General features: G+C 40.6%; 1 protein-coding gene across 3 annotated transcripts; it reads left to right on the top strand.

Annotated features, from left to right (window-relative positions):
* Positions 1–650: 650 nt before the first annotated feature.
* On the top strand, positions 651–19,681 carry REEP2 (receptor accessory protein 2). Of its 3 annotated transcripts, XM_083871842.1 has the most exons (9): positions 651–733; positions 1,126–1,198; positions 5,140–5,216; positions 6,386–6,451; positions 6,655–6,775; positions 7,343–7,456; positions 7,833–7,980; positions 8,273–8,430; positions 10,359–19,681. In XM_083871842.1, exons 1-9 carry the CDS (start codon positions 702–704, stop codon positions 10,431–10,433), a joined length of 864 nt encoding a protein of 287 aa, XP_083727968.1. In that variant the 5' UTR covers positions 651–701; the 3' UTR covers positions 10,434–19,681. The 3 variants fall into 3 exon arrangements, with proteins under 3 accessions (XP_083727968.1, XP_083727969.1, XP_083727970.1); XM_083871843.1 differs by lacking the exon at positions 6,386–6,451; XM_083871844.1 differs by lacking the exons at positions 651–733; positions 1,126–1,198 and adding an exon at positions 2,967–3,071.
* The last annotated feature ends 2,451 nt before the right edge of the window (positions 19,682–22,132 follow it).

Genomic DNA, 22,132 nt, shown 5'->3' on the forward strand with positions numbered 1-22,132 from the left:
AATCCTTGACCTCTCAGCTTTCGAGGAAGAGTATGTGGCAACACTGAAATTACCTGGAAACTACAACTAACAGCCTTTTTTCTTCTGGCTTGATAACGCAAACAAACGGCAGTATCGCTCAGATGAGTTTTGTTTTGCATCCGGTTTTGGGTGAGGCTCAGAGCCGTGGATCTCTGAGCCGCTTTTACACTGAACCACCCTGTCTGCAGCATGTGATAGCTGTTGTCTTGATCTCCCGGAGGGAAGATGGCTCCTTCTGTGCTCTCTGTGACTCTGTCTTCCCGAGCCCGTGATCTCAGTTCAGTGCTCTCCTGTAATTTTCCTCACTTTGCGCATGTTGCTGCTCTGCCGTGGTGTCAGCGGCGGCTCTCGTGTACCCCGTGTACCCCGCCGCTGCCGTTCCGCCGTGGGCTCCGTTCCCGGGCCCCGCCGCGCCTCGGGCCCGTCTCAGCGGGGCTGTCCCGGGGTTCCGCAGCGGGGCTGTCCCGGGGTGCCGGTGCCCGGGGTTCCGCAGCGGGGCTGTCCCGGGGTGCCGGTGCCCGGGGTCCGCAGCGGGGCTGTCCCGGGGCTCCGCGGCCTCGCCCTCGCCGCCTCGGCTCCTCCCATGGCAGCGGGCGGGGCGGGGCCGCGCTTGCTGCAGGAACCTGCCCCTCAGGAGCCCCTCCCGCCGCCGCTCAGCCCGAGCCGCGCCCGGCGCCGCCATGGTCTCCTGGATCATCTCCCGCCTCGTGGTGTGAGTGCTCGCGGCCGGGGCGAGGAGCGGGCCCGTCCCCGGGGGTCCATCCCCGGGGATCCCTGAGGGCCGCGGCCCCGAGCGGGGCTCTGGCGGTGGCGCCGCGCTGCCCTGAGGGACCCCGCAGGGACCCCGGGAATGGGGGCTGTGGGCTGTGGGCTGTGGGCTGTGGGGCGGGCGGCCGCGGCCCAGGCGGGCGGGTCCCCGCGGGCGGCTGCGGCCCACGGGCAGTGCCGCGGTGAGGGCGGCCGTGCCCCGCCCGGCATCGCCCCGGCCCCGCCCCGGCACCGCACCGGCACCGCACCGGCATCCCGGGGCAGTGCAGTGCCCGCCGCCGCTGCCGGGGGCGTTGCGGGCCGCGCCAGGCGCTGAGGGGTCTGTTCTTCTCGTAGGCTGATCTTCGGCACCCTCTACCCCGCGTACTCCTCCTACAAGGCCGTGAAGACGAAAAACGTGAAGGAATATGTGAGTACGGGCTCGCCGTGCCGGCGCAGCGCCCGCCCCGTCCTTGGCGGCCTGTCCCCGGGACTCGGCTCCCCGGCTCGGTCCGCCAGGCCAGGCCGGGCAGCAGCTCCAGGCGTCTCTGGAAAAGCTGCCGAGGATGGGTCTTAATGAAATGGGAGGTTTCAAACCGTAAACGTGGGGCTGGTTTTTCTCAGAACATGCTGAGTTAGCAAGGGAAAACGGGGGAAACAGTGCTGTCTGGAGGCATGTGCAAGTCCAAGACAAGTTCTCTCGTGTAACTTTTCCTTACTTTGTGTCCTTTACTGCTTTTTCAGTAATAGTTTTGTTTTCTTCCAAAGGGCTGAATAATCCTGCTTGGTTTGTGGCTTCCTATCTACTTTGCTTGCGATCAGTGTTTTATGTTGGTCAAAACTTCATTTTCTTTCCCTTCTGGAACCGTTTCCCTCTCTGTGTGTACACCGTTGTTACAATTACCGTATTTAAAATACTAAATGGGGTTTTTTGTGATGTGGTGTGTCACCTTCTTACAGAAGGGATGTTCCAAGTGGATCAGTTGAGACAAGATCTATGATGTGGAAAAGTATGGCATTAATTTTTGGGTTTTGTTTAGTGATTCAATGGTATAGATTGCCTGAAGTAGATAGTCTGGATTGTTACAATAGAAAATATAGTCTTGTTTTTAGTTTCAGTGAAAATGCTGGAGTGGTTCAAGAAAATGTATTTGAACTGCTAAAACTTACATATTAATTATTTCTCCTTGAGAGGACTGCATCAGAAATAAGCAGTTAGGTGTTGGACTTGCCATCTGTCTAATTCGCTTATGTTTGAAGCGCTTCTTCCTTCTCAACACAAGTGGAAAGATGGGGGGAAAGCATAGCAAAAGCGGGAATATCTACTCAAACAGTTCTTCATGAGAAAAGTCAGCAGAAAACTTGAATGCTGTACTGCCCATTTTCAAATCCAGCTGGTTTATGTACTGCTGCTTGCTCATAGTGCTTAAGAACCAACTTTGGTTAGGGTTTGGTGGTGGAGAAAGGTCTTACAGGTGTATCTGTGCTGAAGTGGTGTATTGAAGCTTGAGTTGACGCAGACCAAGCTACTACAAACAGTCCATCACTGACATCAGAGTACGGTGCAAATTTACTCTTCTCTACCACCATGATAAAAGTTCAGGATAAATCCTTGAGCAGTTGTGACAAACTGCTTCTAGAAGCTCAGGTTGTCCTAAAAGCAATTTCTTTCTTTTTACATGTCGTCGTCAGCGTTGGTCAAGTCTACATTCCAACTATGCTTTTGCATTTGCTAAATTCGTTTAAATGCTTTGTGCAAGTTGGGGGGACTATGTATGTGCTATTACCTGGAGCTGGTGATCATCAGGCTAAGTAGCAAAGACCTGACTCCTTTTAGTGGATTAAAAAAAAAAAAAAAGCGGCCTCATTTAACCCTCAGTTTTGGAAGGTGTTTCTAATATGTCATGAGAGAAAAAAAAAAAAAATAGGGCTTCTTCCCATCTGCTTTCTGCTCTTTTAGTTTCTGGTCATCTGCAGGGACTTCTAGAACTAGAAGTTGGATCCTTCCAGTTTGTTAAGGAGCTATACTTCTTTTTATTTTTGGCTTTAGAGCAGAGGGTGAAGGGTGACAGGAGACAGAGGCAAGAGACCTGTGTCCAGTATCAAAGATATGAACATGAAGTTTATTACATAAAGTAATAAAACAATGTCTTCTGTTCTCAGTTCATACTCCTGAGAATTCTGTTAACAGAGCAAAAAATGAGCACGAAGCTTACACTCAGGCTGCCTACAGTAACCCCTTTGGAGTGGCATCTGCTAATATATGTAAATACAATCATTTTCACTAAGAAAAAGCCAACACTGTAAGTTCATTACTTTGTATTTAATCCCATTTAGAGACAAAATGTCAGCCAAAGATCAGTCAGGATTCTTTTTTGAATTCTTTACTCAACTCCTACCTAATCTCTTGGATAGAAAAGTATCTTCTGCACAGTTTGTCATCTTACTATTCACAACCTTTTCCAGATGTTTCATGAAGATGAGCAGCACAGATCTCAACACTGATTCCTGTGGGATTCCACTGGTAACTTTCCTCATTGTGAAAAGTGGCCATTTACTTTTATCCTTTGTTTCCTGTTTTTTTAACCAGCTGTTAATCCTCAATAGTCCCTTCATTTTTACCCTTGACGATTTTGTTTCTTTAAGTGTTTGTATAGACCTGTTAGAAACTATTTAGAAACTTCATATACCCTTGCCCAGTAAGGAAAACACTATAACTAGCACAGGCTTATAAAAGCCTAAGAGTTTTGCTACAATTGTGATTTTTTTTTTTCTGAAAATAATCCATAATCTTAATTTTATTACATATATGTAGGTATTCGTTAGTTGCTATTATTACTGTTATTGCCTTCATTTTGCCTAATGCTGAAGTAAAGATTTACTGGTGTATAGGTTTTCTGAAATCTCTCAACTTTTTAGATCCCTTTTTGCAAACTTAGATTTATCATTATTCCCACTGTTCTTCATAGAAGAGCCAATTCATGTTGCTGCACCAAGGACTTAATCATTTGTTAGAAAAAGTTGCTTTAGATCAGCTGAATCACACCTGGTCTTGTCCGAACTGATGATACAAGGAAAAAAAAAAAAAAAAGGCAGGAGAGAGCCATACAATGAAAGCTTTGCTATTTTCTGTTCTGAAAAGGAAAGTTTACGATAAAGTGGAACTAATCTGGATTACTAACCTCTATCTTCTAAAGCATTTGCTGTGTTAGAGCAGCTGGAGGCAGATTAATTTTCTTTTTTGAGAAACTTGTGAAGGGTCTTTCAAGAACAAATCAACAGATTTTCCACCACATGCAATTTTGGGGAAATACCTGTTTTTATAGTATTTGCTGTAACAAGGACTCTCAGCATGTTGTTATTGTACAGACATATTTGTTCATGTGATTTTAATATGTGGATTTAATATGTGACATTTCCCTGATTCAGATGAGTTCTTTTTTCCCATTCTTGATGACACTAAGAGTGTTAAATTGCTTTTAATTAAGGGGTCCTCTTCATTTTTCTGCTACTTATGCTCCTTTTTAATTCTCAACAGGATAGAAAACAAGCAATTTCCCTTAAAATTCAGCTGACGCTCTTGAGGAGTAGTTGGCTTGTAGCTGAGAAACCAGTTACCAAAACAGTAGAGTGTGCATCTGTGTTTGTTTAGGGGAGAATTATTTTGTGCTTTGAAAGAAATACTACCCCAGATAAGGGAGTGAGATAGATTATAGACTTCCAAATGTGCCATAATAGTACATACATATACTCTAAACCTTAAACAAGAAGATTAGGTTGATGTGGCATGTTCTTTGCTTTTTACTTCTCTCAGTGGGCCTTTATTTAAAAAGAAAAATTAATTGCTTGATTAAATTCGGGGAGTAATAATTGAGGCAAAGAATTTTTATTAGTGAGTTAGAGCAAAATATGTTTCTTGGTTTGTTGTTTTTTCTTTTTGCCTAAGGAAAAGCTTTACATCAGGAAAATACAGGGCTGCAGTTGAAACTTTTACATATGTGCTTGTATATATATTTTTTTTTTTTACAGTATTCCACATGATATGTGGAAGGGTATAACTTCTTAAAGTAAACTGATAAATCCTTTTGGCTAGTCCATTTGGGACCTTAACACTGTTGCACCATAATGTTGCTCCAGGGCATGCATTCATCAATGTATCTGTATGTGTTTATCTATTTAGAGCACAGTAAAATCCTACACCTTTTCTCAGACTAAAATGTACCATTTAGTATGTGTCCCTCTCCATTACAGATTAAATATGCCTTCTTTTTGAATCCATCTGTGTGGAGATAAGTCATTTATACTGAGGAGACGTTTCACTTTTTTTAATGGGTTCTCATGTATGTCCATTGAGTGGCTGCTCTTTTGCAGGTGAAGTGGATGATGTACTGGATTGTGTTTGCCTTTTTCACCACTGCAGAAACACTCACAGACATTGTTCTTTCTTGGTGAGTTCCTTGGTGGCATGTTGAGTTTTGGTTTTTTTGTTATTACTGTGTCTTTCTTTTGGATTTTTGCCCTTTTTTTAAGCAGAGAGGAGAAGTGTTAGGATTCTAAGAATAAACTGTGTCTCCTTTAGAAGTTTTCGATCCCTGTGAAGCATCAGCAGATTTCTAGATACTGTGGGTAGTATCTGCCATCTTAGCTGTTTCAACTCCTTTGCTAGTAAAGTTAGGGTAAATGCAGAGTATCTGTAAAAGGATCTTCATCCATTCATAACATTAAATATTTTTGAGAAGCTGTTAATGTGAACTGATACAGTTTAAAAAATTATAGTCTAAAAGACACCTTAAAGAAATGGTAGAAGGAAGGGACCTATTTTGCTTTGACAGCCTTTTATGTGGAAGAGCAGATCACATGCATGTCTGTGCTGTGAGTGGTTTGCTTGATGAACTTTGTTTCCACTAGGGAGGGTGGGACAGACTGAATAGAAGGAAGCAGATTCTTAATCCTTCAGTGCTCTGTGTCATGCTCGGCAATATGGAGGCCTCCAAAACTGAAAATTCATTGTTACAGGGCTTCAACTGAACCTTTGAAACAGGATGTCTTCAGTTGCTTCTTTAGTGTTTGAGCTTTGCATACATCTCTGAAACAATGTTAGTCAAGAGTTTCATCTTCTAAAGAATGGTGAATTACTTACTACACGTGCCCTGTAGAAGTGCTCAGCAGCTTTGTTTCTACCTGCATAAGATCTGAAAAGCAGACAAAGGTCAAAAAAGTACAAGAACTTTAGCTTATTCATATAAAGGACTTCTGAAAACAGAAGTTTCTTCCTATTAATTGAGTCACTAGAGAATTTGCATTCACTTGCTTCAATGTCTGCTGTTGTACCTTCCCAGACTTTGTTGGGTAAGGGTTAGAGATGACAGGCTTAGGTTCTGCCTGCCTGCTCTTTTTCATTTACACTGGCCCTGCTTTTGTGTCTTATCTGAGGAGTTAGAAGTTTCAGAAACAGCCATCAGCTTTAGCAGGAATGTGACACTATTAAGATACATGGTTGAAAATTTTGGAAATTGAGAAGGGAAACTAATGTAATATTAACATCCACTAGATGCTCTCTGAAGAAACTTCAGAATGATGAGAGTAGCTATCAGATTGTAATTTGGTGTGTTTGCAGGGCTGAGAGATGCCCTGTTTATGGAGTTTTCATGGCTATGGATGAAGTAAATGATACTCAAAGAAGGTATGTCCTAGGATTCTAAAAAGGGTTCTACTTTTCTGACCTGAATAATTGATTCTCTTGTTTCTGAGTCTTTACCTTGCCTGCACTCTTTCTGCCTGTGCTGCTCTTTACTAGTTATCTCCATCTGTCTCTGTGTTGATCTTGATTCCAGTTCTCCATCTTTCTCTCTCTTCTTCTTTTTTTTTCATTCCTCTTTCTCTCAGGTTTCCCTTTTATTTCGAGCTGAAAATCGCATTTGTGATTTGGCTGCTCTCCCCTTACACCAAGGGCTCCAGTGTCCTCTACAGGAAGTTTGTGCACCCAACGCTCTCCAATAAGGAGAAGGTACTTGCTTGTTGTTGGAAGATACTGACCTGACTGGGAACTGACTGATTGCTAAATCAGTTATGCCAGAATAAAAACTGAAATCAGTGAATCTTGCTTGTGCTGACCTTAGTGAATGTAGAATGATTCTGTGTCTGACAATGATGTCATACTGCAGCTTACTGAAGATTGCAGCGTAGCCAGTAGTTTGCCTAATGCTTAGAAAGCTTGTTTGGCTAACCCAGTGTCATGAGCCCTTACAGTCACCATCAGTAGTTCAGCCTTTTGAATCACGATAGGAGTGGCATGTTCTGTAGCCAGTCTGTTTTTCCACATTGTTGGTGTAAGCAACTGCTTTGTTTCAGCAGTTATAATACGGAAATGGCATGCTGTAAATTCAAGTTGCATTTACAAGCTTTCTGTAATTAGTAGAGAAACTCGAGTTATATGATCAATGATACATGATGCTAGTAGCCTGAAAAAAAGAGTGTCCAGATGAGCTTTGTGTTTTTAAGGGTGATGATGGGGGAAACTTTGATCGTGTTTGTAACGAGGCGCTAAATGCCATGTTCCATGTTGCATTCCTAGGAAATTGATGAATACATTACTCAGGCTTGTGACAAGAGCTACGAAACCATGATGCGAGTTGGAAAGAGAGGGTTAAACCTTGCTGCCAATGCAGCAGTTACTGCAGCTGCAAAGGTAATGCAATGCCTTTGGTAAATTGAGGAATTCTCCAGCAGTTTATCTTTGTGTACCAGCAGTTAGGTGCTGTGGGTCTTTTAGAGATACTAGTACTTGTTTGGCACTAACCTACTTTTCCTTCCTTCCAGTTTGCTCTGCAGTTAATCCCATCCTTTGACTTAGAAAAAGTAGAGGGGGAGTGGAGTGGATTTTGCTTTAACCTCTTAGTTATTGTTCTTGGGAGCATACATTTTCCCTTTTCTTTGGTTTTTTTTTTTTTTTTTCAGAGTACTCTAATGGGGAATAGGGCATCTTTGCTCCTCTTCTGAAAGAATGAGCCCATGTGAGATGAACTTGGTGAGGTGTCTTTCACCCTAATTTTATGTCCTCTTAGGGCCAGGGAGTTTTGTCTGAGAAGCTTCGAAGTTTCAGCATGCAGGATCTCACTCTGATCCGAGATGAAGATACTGTGCATATGCGAAGCCATGATCCACAGCTGCGCCCCTCTGGTGCGAGTCTTCTGGAAACTATTGAAGATTCAGGTAAAGAGCACCTGCTGGGCCCATTGTAGGAGACCTCAGATGGTGAGCCAGGAGGGCATCCCTGAGCCTTGGGTCTCAGAAAGGAGTACAAGATTGTTGAAGTTGAGCTGTCTTCCCTAGAGCCTTCTCATTTAATATGTATTCCTGTACTTATCCAGTACATTATTCAGGATGGTTGACATCCCTCTGTCATGCATTCCTTGAGGATGGGACATTTTAAGCCTCATGAGATTTTTTTAAAAGTTTGTTAAAACTTTTTACATTTGTTAAAAGTTTTTCTCTTGTTCCTTAGCTTCCTGTTACTCCTCAGGAGAGGAGAGCAGTGTGGCACATCGGTCTAATGGAACCCCGCCAGATACTAGAACAGATCCATCAGATGAAGATGCAGGAGACAAACTTCCTAAACGTTCCCAGAGTCTCAAAACTCCTAAAAAGGTGATGAAAGCTGAGGTGAGTTGGTGTATAGATAATTTGCAGCACTGACATTGATTTGTGAGCTTGGTTGGAAGGTTCTAGCTTTATAGTCTCAGCATTTAGAAGCTGTACATATAAATTTTGTTGGACTGTCTTTGCTAGTTGAGTCCTACATCAGAGGACTTGCCGTCTACTTGCTATACTTGTCTCTAGCTTTTGCATTTTTATCGTGCCTGTAAGCCTCTGTCATGAGCCAGAACCCAGCTTTTCTTTCATTTGGGTTTTGTGTTGAAGGGCAGAGCATTAGATATTTTTAATGTGTTTCATTGATAATGTCCTCTCTGCTGTCTGCTACAGTCTGAATATGTAACAGACACATTTATCCCTGGGACAGCCACTTTCTCTTCATCTAAATGCAGCAATTGTGTACCCTCTTAGGCCTGCCTTGACTTTTACACATTAGGTATGGAGAATTACCCCACTCCCCACCTTCCCCATTCCTGGAGTTTTTTCTTGAAATTTGAGTAACTCGTGATTTTTCAGTTGTCTTCCTATGTTTATGTGATGATCCAAGGTATTTATGGCCATTCAGATGAGATATGAGATACCTGATTTCTTATTATTAAAATAAACCATACACAAAAGTAAATGTGCTTGTGTCCAAGAATCGTTTAAGCTTAGCAGTCTTGTTTTCAGATGTGTTTTGTAGAAAATGTTCTGGGATGCTGCTTCCCAGGTCTTGACTCTTACTTGAGTGTTTCTTATGGCTTGATTTGTACATGATAAAATGCTTCTCCCTTTTTGAAGGGAGTTGGGGTCCTATTTTCTTGATTCAACTTGGACTTCTAATATTATTATTTTTACCTAAGATAAAGAATGCTATATAACTGACTCACACTGTTGAGCTATTCAGGCTAAATATTAAATAGTTTGAAGGAAAGTAGTTGCTTAGAGCATGATTTTAGGTTGTATTGTTAATCTGATTTTACAGTGTATGGGAAGACTTGGCATGTGCTTAAGTACTCCGTGTAATAGAATCACAGAATAGTTGAGGTTGGAGGGGATCTCTGAATTCATCTGATTCAAATCCACTGCTCTTGTAGAGCCAGTTCACTGGACCAGGTCCAGGTGGCTTTTGATTTTCTCCAAGGATGGACATCTATGTCCAAAGATGTGTTTTAATTTAACTCAGATCTTTCTATGGCTTCTTTCTGAGTTGACCCCTCTTCTTTCTTGTCTACTGTATTAGACAGGAGCAGGGAAACAAGAGGCTCAAAATTTGAGTGAAAGTTTCCTAGTGAGAACTTTCCAAAGTGAAACTGTAAAAATTCAGAAAGTAGTCTTCTATGCCGTTTATTGTGAATACAGAAATACCGATGAAGCCCTTTGCAGACGTTTTGGTTTTTATGCTCAGACTGTTGGATCTTTGGGTCAGATGTAGGACTTGTAGGTGTTCTTTGACTGCAATCTCTGAGATTGCCAGCCAGGGCTGAATGCATCATAGATGAGTAAATGTGCTCTTCTTGCTAATGTCTAGCATGAAAGATACAGAAGTAAAGTGTGCAAATTAGTTCAGGATGTTTCTACAGCTTTCAGAGAACTGCACTGGCGATTAACTGGAAGTTAAGAAGCAGAAAAGTTAGAGCAGTGAAATGTTATGTGAATGTTACCAGTTAGAAATATGTGTTTAACCTTTTGTTTGGACAACCGACTTTGATTTTACTACTGTACGTATCCTGTTATAGAATGTCTTCTCCTGATTGCTATTTGATGGATTTGTTGATTGATTTGTTTAATGAAAAAAGAAGGAGTGGTTAAATAACCTTTTGAGACAACAGATGACATGAATAGGGTCATGTCATAGCTGTTTTGTCCTATTTTCACTCTGCATTCTTGCGTCTTTCTGTTAGACGTTTAGATGTTAAAATAAACCAGCCTAAGATGCCTCTTTTCTTTCTCCTCAGCTTCCAGTGAGAAGTGTAAAAGCCCGCCCTAAGAAGAAAACTGCCACCTCTCTTGCTTCTGGCGAGTCATCCTAAGACGACCTCCTCCTCCCCAGCATCTGTCTCTGTCCTGGGATTTGCCTTTCGCTTTTATGGGGAAACTCTCCAAAGGAAGGGAGCTGAGATTCTTGTACATAACAGATACTGCTTTACAGAGCTCATTCCAAGGCAAGGGGGAGGCTGGGATTCAGAAAGCAGAGTAGAGGATACAAATCCTCAGGAATTTTCTCCTTTTCATCTCTCTGTTGGAGGGAATGCTGATATGTCTGTACATAGCCAGTTGCTTTGGAATTCCCACTCTATAACTCTAGTTGAGAATCTTTGCTGGAAAAATTGACTAGGGTTAGAGACATCCATTGCACAGAAGCTGGAAAAATACTAGACACTGGAATTCCACTGGGTGGGTGGCTCTCTAAAATGTCTTACCTTGCTCTGGGTATTCTCCTGCAGCTGTGTGTTGTTAAGAAGTGCCCACCATGAGTTGTATTCCTTAAGAATGGACCATACCTGATATGACCATAGCCTTTGAGAAAGTGACTGAAGTGATGTATGCTGAGTGCTTTTGAACTTAAAGGACTGTCTCATGGGAGGTATATGCTAGATTCCCATTACTCATACTGGAAGATGAAGAGATTGGTTTTTATTTTACTTTCTCTGGAAGGTGAAGGGAGACAATTGGAAAAACTAATAAAGGAAATGTGCTATTACATGCACATTATATGATGGAGTATGTGAGAGTTACTGTTGGGAAGGAAAGTTTGGCATCTCTAAGGTTTTGGCTCTTTTTGAAGCTGATTGATTTTTATTTCAGGTTCTAATGCTCACTTTGACTCATATGACAGCATCAGAATGAGGCAAGTCCCATGCAGTTCCGTGGCAAGTCATACTCACTTTGCCATTTAGCGATTGAACTCATGTCATTGTGTTGCTTGTTACATCACATAAATTCCTTTATTCTAGCAGATGACTGGGGAAAATCTGTCTCAAAATAGTCTGCGGGCATACTGGAGAATTTCAGAAGCCCTCACCTCTCAACTTTAGCAGAGTCAATCCTCAGGACACGATAACTGAAACAGTTGATGTATTAACAGTTAAGTTCGCCAACTTCAGGATTACATTCATGGGGGATAAAAAGCAGGGACTAGGGCACAGTACTGTGATTAATCAGTCCTCTTGCTTTATCCTGCTGCAGGCCTTGCACAGATTTTCTGTCTGACATGTGTTGTGCTTATCAGTGTCCTGAGACTCAAGCAATACTTAACACTTGGGACAGAAAACTACAAGGAATGTAGAATATGTATTGTGGGAGTGAAATCACAATGCTGCAGAGAAAATTTGCGTCATGCCAAGCCAGGGTAATCTCTTGAATGTTGTTATGGGGACATCCCCTGTACATGTGCCAGCTGAGTCAATGAAAATGTATGAGATTTATGAGTATGGTTCTTGTTATCAAGATCTATAATGAAAGTGCACCATTATAGATGTGAGTGTCTGAATGAATACTCAATGGTCTTAATTTTCACTGAAATTAGTTATCAAAGGAGCATCACTCCTACATGCAGGTTGGTGTTTGTCCCATACTTACGTGTGCTTGTGTCCCATACTTTTGCTATCGCGTTTCTGAAACTACAGTGCATTCTTCACAGAGCACAGTATTTTGCTGTTGAAAAATTCTGCAACTAATGCTCCACGAGTATTTCTGTCCTAGAGAATAGCCTTTCAAAAGTTTATAAAGTTGAAGATTAAGACTGATTTTTTTTTTCCTGTTTCCCATTGTCTTGGTGGCAAATTCTTTGCTGTTGAATGGACCAGTTATTTCAGGAAGCCAATTAAGTTTGGTTTACTATTTTTTGTCACTTTTAAAAATTTAAATCTTTACAGTGCATGTTAGAAATTTGCATCTCGTCAGAAATATTTCTCCTAAATTATCCACGAGGCCTTATCCAGCTAGTAGAAAATCCTTGATTTGGTTCTGAGTTTCACAAAAAAAACCCAATTATTTTGTTCTTTTTTAGTTTATTAGCAAATTTCATATTCATGTCTTACTAGCACATCCAAATGCATGTCCTCAAGCAGGAATACTTTCTGTTTCCAAAGGAAATTCCTCTCTCCGGACAACAGATAAAAATCTTTTATGGTTATGTGGAAGATCTAGGTGTGAGGAATTGCTGTGCTAGACTTGACTGTGCTGAGCAAGAGAGAACCATCATTCTCTATATGCCAAGTATGTCTATGGCCGTGTTTCTTGATTTTTTTAAAATTAAAATTTTGGATAGCAAATTATTCATGTGAATCATTGTGAGGGACTTGATTTGGAAGCCAAGTCTCCCCTTGTGCTCATCTTCTTGCCCTTTCCTTGTGCATGCACTGTGATGTCTACGATTACTAGGTTTCCACAGAGTGACTTCTCAGAATCTTCTCTAGAATCCGTTTATTTGTTGTGGCTTTTCTGCTTTGAAGCACAGGAAGAATTTCTGAAGATTCATTTGTGGTATTTGGAATATCTTTGTCTTCCTGAGCTAGGTCCTGTGCTAAGTAACTTTTACTTAGCATTGATGCTTGATGTCATTTGCTTGTGGGTAAATATGGGTCAGTTTTACTCTGACTTTTGTTTATACGGGGGAATTGGTTTTTGGTTGCAAGAATGAGTCTACAGTAGAGTCAGGGACTATCTAGCGTGTGATGTGAAGCTGATGATGTCAAGCAGCAGAATTTACCCAGAGCAAGATTAATGTCTTAGCATGGGATACCGTTTTCTTCTTCTGGTACAAATGTGACTGCTAGATTGTGCTTTGCTTGATCAAAGCCACTGCAGGTCTACCACCACCCACGTGACCTTTTAGTGACTTTCTAGATATAGTTCTGCATTGGATGGCACTGTCTTGCATAGAAATTCTCTTGTTAATGAGAACGCTGAATGTGCTGTTTTGATGAAATGCTTTTATCAGCTGCTGTTCGGTGTTTTCAGCAGGAAATGCTGGAATGTAGTTTCTCTTCAGTATCATCTGTGGGCTTCATTGTGCAATTAAGCGAACGGTTAAATCTTCACCTGGCAGCAGAACCTGTTGTATTTGGTAAATGTTTAGATCCTTTTCCTAATAGGCCTGACCACAGAGCAAAGTGCAGTAAGAGAAAATGATACTTGATGGTGGGGGCTGAAGAGGGTGGCATGAGTGTGTCAAACTTAGTGTGCCTAAAAGTTATCCTAAAATACCTGTACCATGAGATACAAAGTTGAAACCATGACTGCCTTTTGAAAAGAAATGTTTTACTTTCATGCTTTGTAGCAGTATGAATCAGGGTTCTGCTGGTAGAAAAGAAAATAGTGAAGCGTGGTTTTCTGTCTGAGAAACTTAAAGATCTGTTGCATAAAAGGGAAAAACATTTTCTTGTTTAGCAGTAATCCTCCATGGTAGGTAAGAAATATGAAAATATAGGGGAGACAATTGTCAGGTTTTAAACCTTTACACTTTAGGTAAACATCTTTATTACTTACTTTTTTAAAATTGAGTTTGTGATTCTCCAGCTTTACATTTCTGGGACTGATTTCTTTTAGACTAGAATAATTTGCTTGGTAGTTAGAGCATATATATAGAGAGGGGTGCTGGTGTTAAAATTGCGAAGCTTGTTCTGGAGGAAGTTTCATCTTCCCTCATTGTAGTGAATTGATTTCCATTCATTGTGTTTTTGCAATGCTGGGCTTTCTTTTATACATCCCTCTTGGGAGTACGACTCCCTCACAATATACTTCATTGGAAAGCAAGATTTCTAGGGAACCACAATTTTCCAGAAATGGTTATTTATTCTGTGCCATCTCAACCAGCAGGAAATTTAGTGCCTTAGGAGAAAAGTAAGATATCTGTGGAGAAGTCTGCTGGTTCTCTGATCTGCACGTAGCATTGTATTAAGGAGGCTCACAAGTTAACTGTGAAGTGTCATTGTATGCTTGAGAGCAGCTGTTGAATTGAGCTCATTTTTCTTTTCTGTATTCCAAAGCTCCATTACAGTGCTGGAAAGTGTGGATTGTTCCCTTAGAGAGAAATCTAGGGGAAAAAAAAAGTTGTATTCTAATGGAGACACTATTGTCACATTACTGCTTGCCGGGGACATGCTGAATGACATCTCTATGTAACTGGTCTGTACTACAGCTTTTCTTGCTTTAGCCAGTAGGAATTTGTAATGTGCTGTCTGTCTGAAGCATTTTGTGGTGCTGCTTTGTGAGTTGTCTTGGAAAGTCAGATATGTGGAAAACCAGGAAAGTATTCCAAAGTTACATGAGCTTGTAGAACCATAGAGCTGTCAGAGTTGGAAGGGGCCTCTGGGGGTCATCTGGTTCAACCTCACAACTCAGTCAGGGCCACCCACTGCCAGTTCCTGTGTGCTATTTCTGGTCTGGAATCTACTGAGTTTGATGTTTAGGAGCTGATAATATGTGCAGAAATGCATATGCTGCATGGGAATGTGCTTTTAGTGTTACTGAAGAGAAATGTTTCCTGATCACTTTTCATCTGGAATTTGACTCTGTTGTAAGACACTAAACATAACTCATTCTTATCTTCCATATAGGTATTGTTAAAAAGCCTAGAGGCCTCAAAAAAAGATCCTAAGAGTTATGTAGAGTAAGATGTGAAAACAGCTGGTTCTAATAGTAAATGGAGACGATAGCTGCATAGCAGCCAAGAACCTTCTAGGGAGACAGAATTAGAGTAGAAAATGAGCTGTGTATAGTAGAGTTGTCCAGTAAATACTGCTAACTTTCTGAGCCTCAAGCAACACTTAAACTGTACGTTCTACAGCTGACAGCTTGATGTCTTTTTTTGAGCCTGATTTCGCTGTTAGAGTCAGTGTCTGTCTTCCTGCCTCCCTTCATTCCCCCTTTCCTTTCCCCCCTGCCCCCTTCAACTTCTGAACTGGGCTTGAGTTGAGATTCTTCAAACTTTCATCTCTTCAGAACAATACAGTTTGACTTTTACCTCAGCAGGCAACTGATCTGCGGGGAGGACCAAATGAATATCAAGTATCTCATCACTTGTAGGTGTTTTATGCTGGAGAAGCACTAGCAGGAAGGATATGTTCTATAAGGATACGCACTAGCTTCAGAGGATATGTTTGCCCAGGAAATTCTACCCTCTATCCACTGCCAAAGCCCACATTTTTGGGTGAACCAAATGCTGGACTTAGCTATGCTCATGTACACAATTATTTGTAGAATCCCAAAATTCAGTGTCAGAATTTCCAGTGCTTTGTTTCTGATGATAACAGGAATTAAAATAATATGAAGTGATAAGAAAGAGTGACAAATTGGTGGGAATTTTTTCTGCAACTTTGCGGGTAAATTTAGGTCATTGCTATTTATACGCCTAAAATCTTTGCCTGAATCCCCTTGCAAGCTATCTGTTACTTTCTTGCTCTCGTTCTGAGCTCCTATTCTTTTGTGAATTGGTAAAGTTTTTTTATTAATGTTTAATTTTATTAATAATGTTTACTCTTATTGAGCAAGGACTGGCTTCCATTTTACTGACTGAGGAGACTTGAAATATACTGTATTAGGGCAGTAATTTAGCCTTTTTTTGTTATTTAAACCTATGACCTAGATTAATACGTGTAACTTGTACGACAAAGCCTAAGGCTGGATTCCCAGGTGGAATGTGAGCATCTATTGCAAAAAACATAGTTTGACATACTTCCCTTTTCTTACAGTGGATTCTGGAATGTGCTTACTGCAGACCTTTTGGATAAGAGCATTCTGTCAGGATTTAAGATAATATTAGAAGTAACATTTATGGGAATATTGCAAAAATAAGTCAACACTAGAGGAGCAAAAGCTCCTCTGTTTGATACTATGTAAAACACTAAAGCATTTCTGGTAGCGGTGGAAATACATTGCTGTACTGACTTACAAAGGTGGGGAATTCAGTCATGGTCTTTGTAGCAGGTTTGGGAGCAGTCAGTCTGGATGACAGGCATATAAAGTTTTACATACCAGGGAACTAAGTTTTTATCACAAATAGTGCTTAGTAATGCTACCAAAAAGAAAGAAGTCAAAAAACTTTGGTGACTATTAAATGGAGAGGAATTTTCCTGAACATCAAATCTAGTGTTGAATATAAACCTGTATTCATGCTGCTGCCTTATTTGGAAAAGCACTGAGTTAATAGATTCCTTATTTCTGGCTCCTCTGTTAGATTATTTCTCAAATTAATGTCAAATTAGAGATGCTTGGGTTTTACTCAGCATTTTAATGTCAAAGTCCCTGTTAGCACGGTGCTAATCTAAATGCAGTACTGCACAAGGAGGGTTGTGAGTTACTTGTTGTCCACCAGAGGGTAGAAGCATAACACAGAATCACTTAACATGAGAGAGCAGACATGTCCCTTAACAGTTCAGTTATGACAGTTGAACAGCAGTATTTCCTAGGTATGAGTGAAGGTCCTCCTTGGGGGTGACAGGGAGAACAAACTAGGGCTCTGATGGAGAAATATGAAATAATACTGCTGTTAACCTCTGACCGAAAAGGCTATTTAAGCTTTTTTTGTTTTGTTTTGTTTTTTGTACATTCAAACCATTTCCTAGCTGCAGGAAGCAGCTCTGAAAATAGCCATGTTTGTGATTCCCCACCCCCCGCCCCAGCTTTGCAATTAACCAATTGCTGTGTGTTGCTTTACTTCATACTCTGAATTTTAATAGTAATTTCTGGTAAGGGTGAGTATTTTCTTTCAGTTGGATCTATTTTCTGTGAAAAGAGAAGCAATTTTAATCTAAAAATATAGATGTATCTAATGTTACTATGGTAATTTGTGACCATGGGAACAGAGAGTTAGCATTCTGGAGAACAGACAGACAAATTTGGTTGTTTTTTTGGTTGTTTGGATTTTGTTTGTTTGTTTGTTTGTTTTTAACTCAGTGACCTAATTAGTGGTGCACGCATTTCAGAAAAAGAACCTGAGTTTTCATATTTGTTAACCATACAAGATCATACGGGTCCAAGGGATTTTGACATTCTTACATAGAAAAGCTGATGAAGTGCAGGCTGAATGAGCAGACAGGGCAGTGGAGAAAAAAGCTGGCTTGATGGCCAAGCCCAAGGGGGGCAGATCAGTGCCAGAAAGTCTAATCAGAGGCCAGCAGCTGGCAGCATACCTCAGGGTTAGGCCCGTTCTCTTCATTAGTGATGGGAAAGAGCGTGCCCTCAGCAAGTGCCCTGGCAATGCAAAACTGAGAGGCGTGGCTGATATACCAGAAGGTTATACAGGAAGCAGCAAGAGGAACATAAGTTATTTTACCTTCACTCTCAAAATACATGGAAATCCTAGTAGGAACATAATGTAACAGTATGAGATTTTTTTCCAACATTGAGAAAATCTTTTATTTGCAACAGCATAGATGAAGACTTGCAGGCTGAAGGAGGATCCAGGACATACCAGGAGGTTTCTGTAGGAAAGAGAAATGGAATCTAGAGTACTCCTGGGGATTGTTCAGTGTCAGTCTTAGGGGGAGAAAACCAGAAGAATAAAATATATTCAAAATGTTTCTATTTTTCCATCATATGATCAGAGTTGGGTAAACTAACAGTGCTTTTGGGCAGGTGCTAAATTTCAAGTACAAGTTGTGGATTGTCCTGACATGCCCCATCCCAAGAGCACGTACTGCATTCTATAAACCATTTAGTAATGATTTAAAGAGTTAAAAGAAATTAACTTCTTAGTGAGGGAGATAGGAATGGGCTTTTGTGGCTAAGCCTTGTATTTAGTGTATTTATCTCTGCCAGTATAGAGCTAACATTGAAGGCTCTCTCCTGTCAACAGTCAATGTCAATTTTATAGGAAGTGTGTGGATGTAAGTTTAGCCAAAACCAAACCACTGATTTTTTTTTCCAAGCTTTTCCTTTTTTCTAGGCTCTGTTGGGGAATCTAGCAACTGAATGGAAAATGTAACATTGCTGCTTTCACTTGCTTAATTGGGGCAATGAATATACTGAACTAAATACAATTAAGCAGCATTTAATAGCATAATTTTTGTAAAATCTAGCTCTTGTGACCGTTCTGTATTTACCACAAGAATATGGTAACTGAGGCATGGAGCCCTTGTAATGCAGGAAGGATATTGACTTCAAAAAGGGAAAGCAGAGAAAAGGCCAACCCAAACTGAATTGGTACGGCTAGTGCAGTCTCCTGTCTCTGATGCTGCTCTATCTATTTGATGACCAGAGGGTAGTTTGGAATTAAACACACATTGGAAAACGCCTTGTCATGACACTGTCACCTTTTTACCCATGTGCTGAAGCACAGTGGTGTTAAATGACTGGGTTAACAAAGTTTTCCTGGGAGGGGCAGTTGTTTGAATTCTGTCACTAATTTTTTGTAGTCATTAAGTTTGGTCGCTTGCTGCATTATAATGACTTATACATACCAAACCTAAGTGTCATGTTGTGCTTGCTTTAATACCTAGACTCTTCTTAGGTATCTTTTAACATTCTCTTTTTTGAAGAACCTATTTTAAAGGGCCCTTTGCTTATCCTCCGTTTCTATCTGGAGTATAATACAGAAGGTTCTATGAATGCAGATGTACTCTCATTCCACAGGGTGGCAACTAATCCTTATTCCTCTATTTAATTATTTTGATATTTCCACTAGAAGTGGCTTTCCTGGCTAAGTTCCCTTCTGAGGCATCAGGGTCATAAACATGGAAACACAACCCTTCTGCTGGAGTTAAAGAGTATTTGGAAAAGCTTATTATACTGTGTCTATTCAGGCTGTATCAACTTGCTGAAGATTGCTGATGAGACCAAAAAGGCATCATCTAAGGACTAAATTTTGAACACTACTTCTTGGTACTGTCTCGTGTGGGTCTCTCTGGTAAGTGGTGCTCCCAAGCACAACTGATGACAAGTCTATGATGGCACCTCTAAAGAAAAAGTTGCTGTAATAAGGTTTAATTATTGATGTGGTTAGGGGAGAAAGGTTCTGGAGGTTATTTATTCACTTTTTATTTCCAGTTTATTTTGACAGATAAATGTCTTGGATACTTTGAATTTAATTCTACATGTGTCATTAGAACAATCGTATAGATTTGAGTTGAAGGTATGGCTTTTTGTTCTTTGCTAGTGAGTCTGCACACCTTTCTCCCACCTCATGCCCCAGTTTCTTGCTACTGATGCCTGTGGATATTATTTTTAAAAATGCTGTTTTGCTATCTTGTCAAATTGTGCTCCTAAATAATTTTAGGTTATCTTCATGTCTTATGTGTTTAGTCTTCTGCCTTTCCCCCTCTCCATTGTTGACCGAATAAAGATATGAAAATGAATACAGAGTCCTGCTATTTCTGCTATGTAAAAATCAGTCAAATTTTGGGCATCTGTTTTGTCCTGGCATTGTTTCCTCACTTAAACGTTGCCTCTCAGGCTGTGCCCGCTTCCCAGCTGTTAACTGAGGACTTGGATTCCTATCACAAGTGTATTTGTTAGGTGCCCTTTTTGTTCCTGCAGAAAAAAACATTGTTGCCATTAAGCATCTAGGAGACCTACCTGAATTGTAATTGCAAATAACTTTTGAGGAGGACAGAGGTTGGAAAGCATTCATTTGTGCAAAGTTAGAGAATGGTGAATATCTTTTTCTAGGTCCACAGAAGCACAAATGTTTAGTCAGTACTACATACCTAGGCATGAAACATTGGAGTGGTCAGGAAATAATAACTGTCTTGCAGAGCGGGTAGCAAGAACTCAGCTTGCTTACTGGAAAACCTGTGGTACAGACAACAGGCAGAGGGTGTGTGAAATTACAAGTTAAAAAGTCTGTGAGAAGACTTTTCTGTAGCTATCAGTAAGAGTTGGTCTTCCACTGACCCAACTAGCGGGTAAAGTGGGTAGTTGGGAGCTAGCAGTTGTAGTGGCTGGGATAAGAGAGGAAGTCAGCTTGCTGGGTTCTAGTGGCATCTTTATACCTGGCATTTTGGACAACGTAAGTCTGAAGCTGATGAACTGTGGTCTCTATCTGGAACTTCTTAACAGTAGTAATGGACTGAGTCTCTATTTTGGATTGAGTTTAAATCATTTTTGGCTTTGAAATTCAGCCTAGCTTTTTTTTTTTTCCTCCCCCCACAGTAGACTCTTGTGTAGGTGGAGCCTTTCTCTTTTTACCCCCTTGCTGTCAGTTTTTCCTGCCAATGCAATGAATCAAAGAATCATAGACTGGATTGAGTTGGAAGGACCCTTTAAAGATCTCTACTGCCAGCCTTCCACCTTTGTGAATGTCCTTGTGAAGGAAGCAGATTTTCTTCTGTTTCAGCCAGCTCAGATTGGCCATTCCTAAACACAACCGTCGAAAGCTGAAATGTTTATATAGTAAATAGAAAGTGTCTAACTATATTTGTAAGCATATGCAAAAATTACGTGGTTATTTTGCTCTTTGTATATGTCTGTGACATTTCATATCCCCACTTGCTCCAACAGCAGCTGACCTGTGCAGAACGATTACAGGAGCAGTTAATGAGCTGCACTGGGTTTGGACTTTGAGGTTGCCTGTTTGTTAAAATCATTGGCTACTCTTGAGACTGAGCCTCTTCTCTGGGGCTAGCAGGCTCTAGTGGAAATTACCACTGAATTTGTGAGTTGCTAGCCCTAAACAGTCTTTTCCTTATCTCTCATGAAACTCTTGACAAGCAAGGAATGCTTCTCATCAAATTGACCTCACAGAAATCTTAACTGCATCCTTCTTTAGCTTGGGTATTGCTATGCACTCTAAAATTTTTGCATATGTTCTTTTTCTAACTGCAGGGAAAAAAAATAATTAAACATGGGAGATATATTTTACACTGCTTTTGAAAAGGCAGCTTCTGCTTTCTAATGAGTTACCTAAGCCACCGTGCAGTGAAATTTCCATCCTTCCCCTTGTAATTGCACACAAACCCATTGTTTTTATTAGCTTGACACATTGGTAAAACGAAGCCATTTGAGAAGGGAGGAGGGCTGAACTTTTGTAGAAATTCCAAACAGCTCTGAATCATCAGTCCCAAGAGCACAGACATTCCATAGAAATGTCAGACAGTCCTTCTGGCATATTAATGAGGAAGCAGCAATGAATTTTCAGTCATGCTGATTTTAAAGTTCTTGCTCAGCTTCCAATAAAAATTCTTAGCATTTGATAATAGAACAGTTTAAGCAAATCCAAAATCAAGATAAGGATACAATCCAGATTTGGGCTATTTCAGTTGTGAAGTAGGAGGGGAACCTTGCCTCTAGTGATGTGTTCATGTGTTATTACAATCACACTTTTTTCCTCAGCTTTCACAATCAAGACTAAGAAAACCTGTAAGTCTACCACTATTCTAACTACTATGAGACTTTTTCTAGTGGAAGATTGTGAACTTTAGCTTACTATATGCTTAAGCATTGTTTTATCTTTCAATACTCTGAAGTAAATTTTGCATTCAAATTTTCTTTGAAGCAAGACTTGTGCTTTATTTTGAAATTTTTGTCACAGATCACCCTTGAGAAATAAAAAGTTAAAAAAATACATTCAGGAACAATAGCTTACAGAAGAGGAAGGGCAGGAGATTAGGTAATTAATATGTTTGTGACATTTTTTAGTCAAAGGATTTAATGTTTATTGAATGCAATGCAAAAAAACTCCCATTCATGTGCCACTGAAGTTGAATATATAAAAATAAATGGAAATGCAAATGGGAATGTTAACAGAGTGAGTTCAGTATAGGCACATTGTATTTCCCCTAATTTAAGA

Source organism: Zosterops lateralis (assembly GCF_965231275.1).
Source record: "Zosterops lateralis genome assembly, chromosome: 14".
Taxonomy (NCBI): domain Eukaryota; kingdom Metazoa; phylum Chordata; class Aves; order Passeriformes; family Zosteropidae; genus Zosterops; species Zosterops lateralis.

Coding starts and splice junctions, on each gene's coding strand:
- REEP2 (XM_083871842.1), top strand. CDS start 702: ATGGTCTCCTGGATCATCTCCCGCCTCGTGGT. Junction 7,981..8,272: donor GGAAACTATTGAAGATTCAG/GTAAAGAGCACC, acceptor CTTGTTCCTTAG/CTTCCTGTTACTCCTCAGGA. Junction 8,431..10,358: donor AAAAGGTGATGAAAGCTGAG/GTGAGTTGGTGT, acceptor CTTTCTCCTCAG/CTTCCAGTGAGAAGTGTAAA.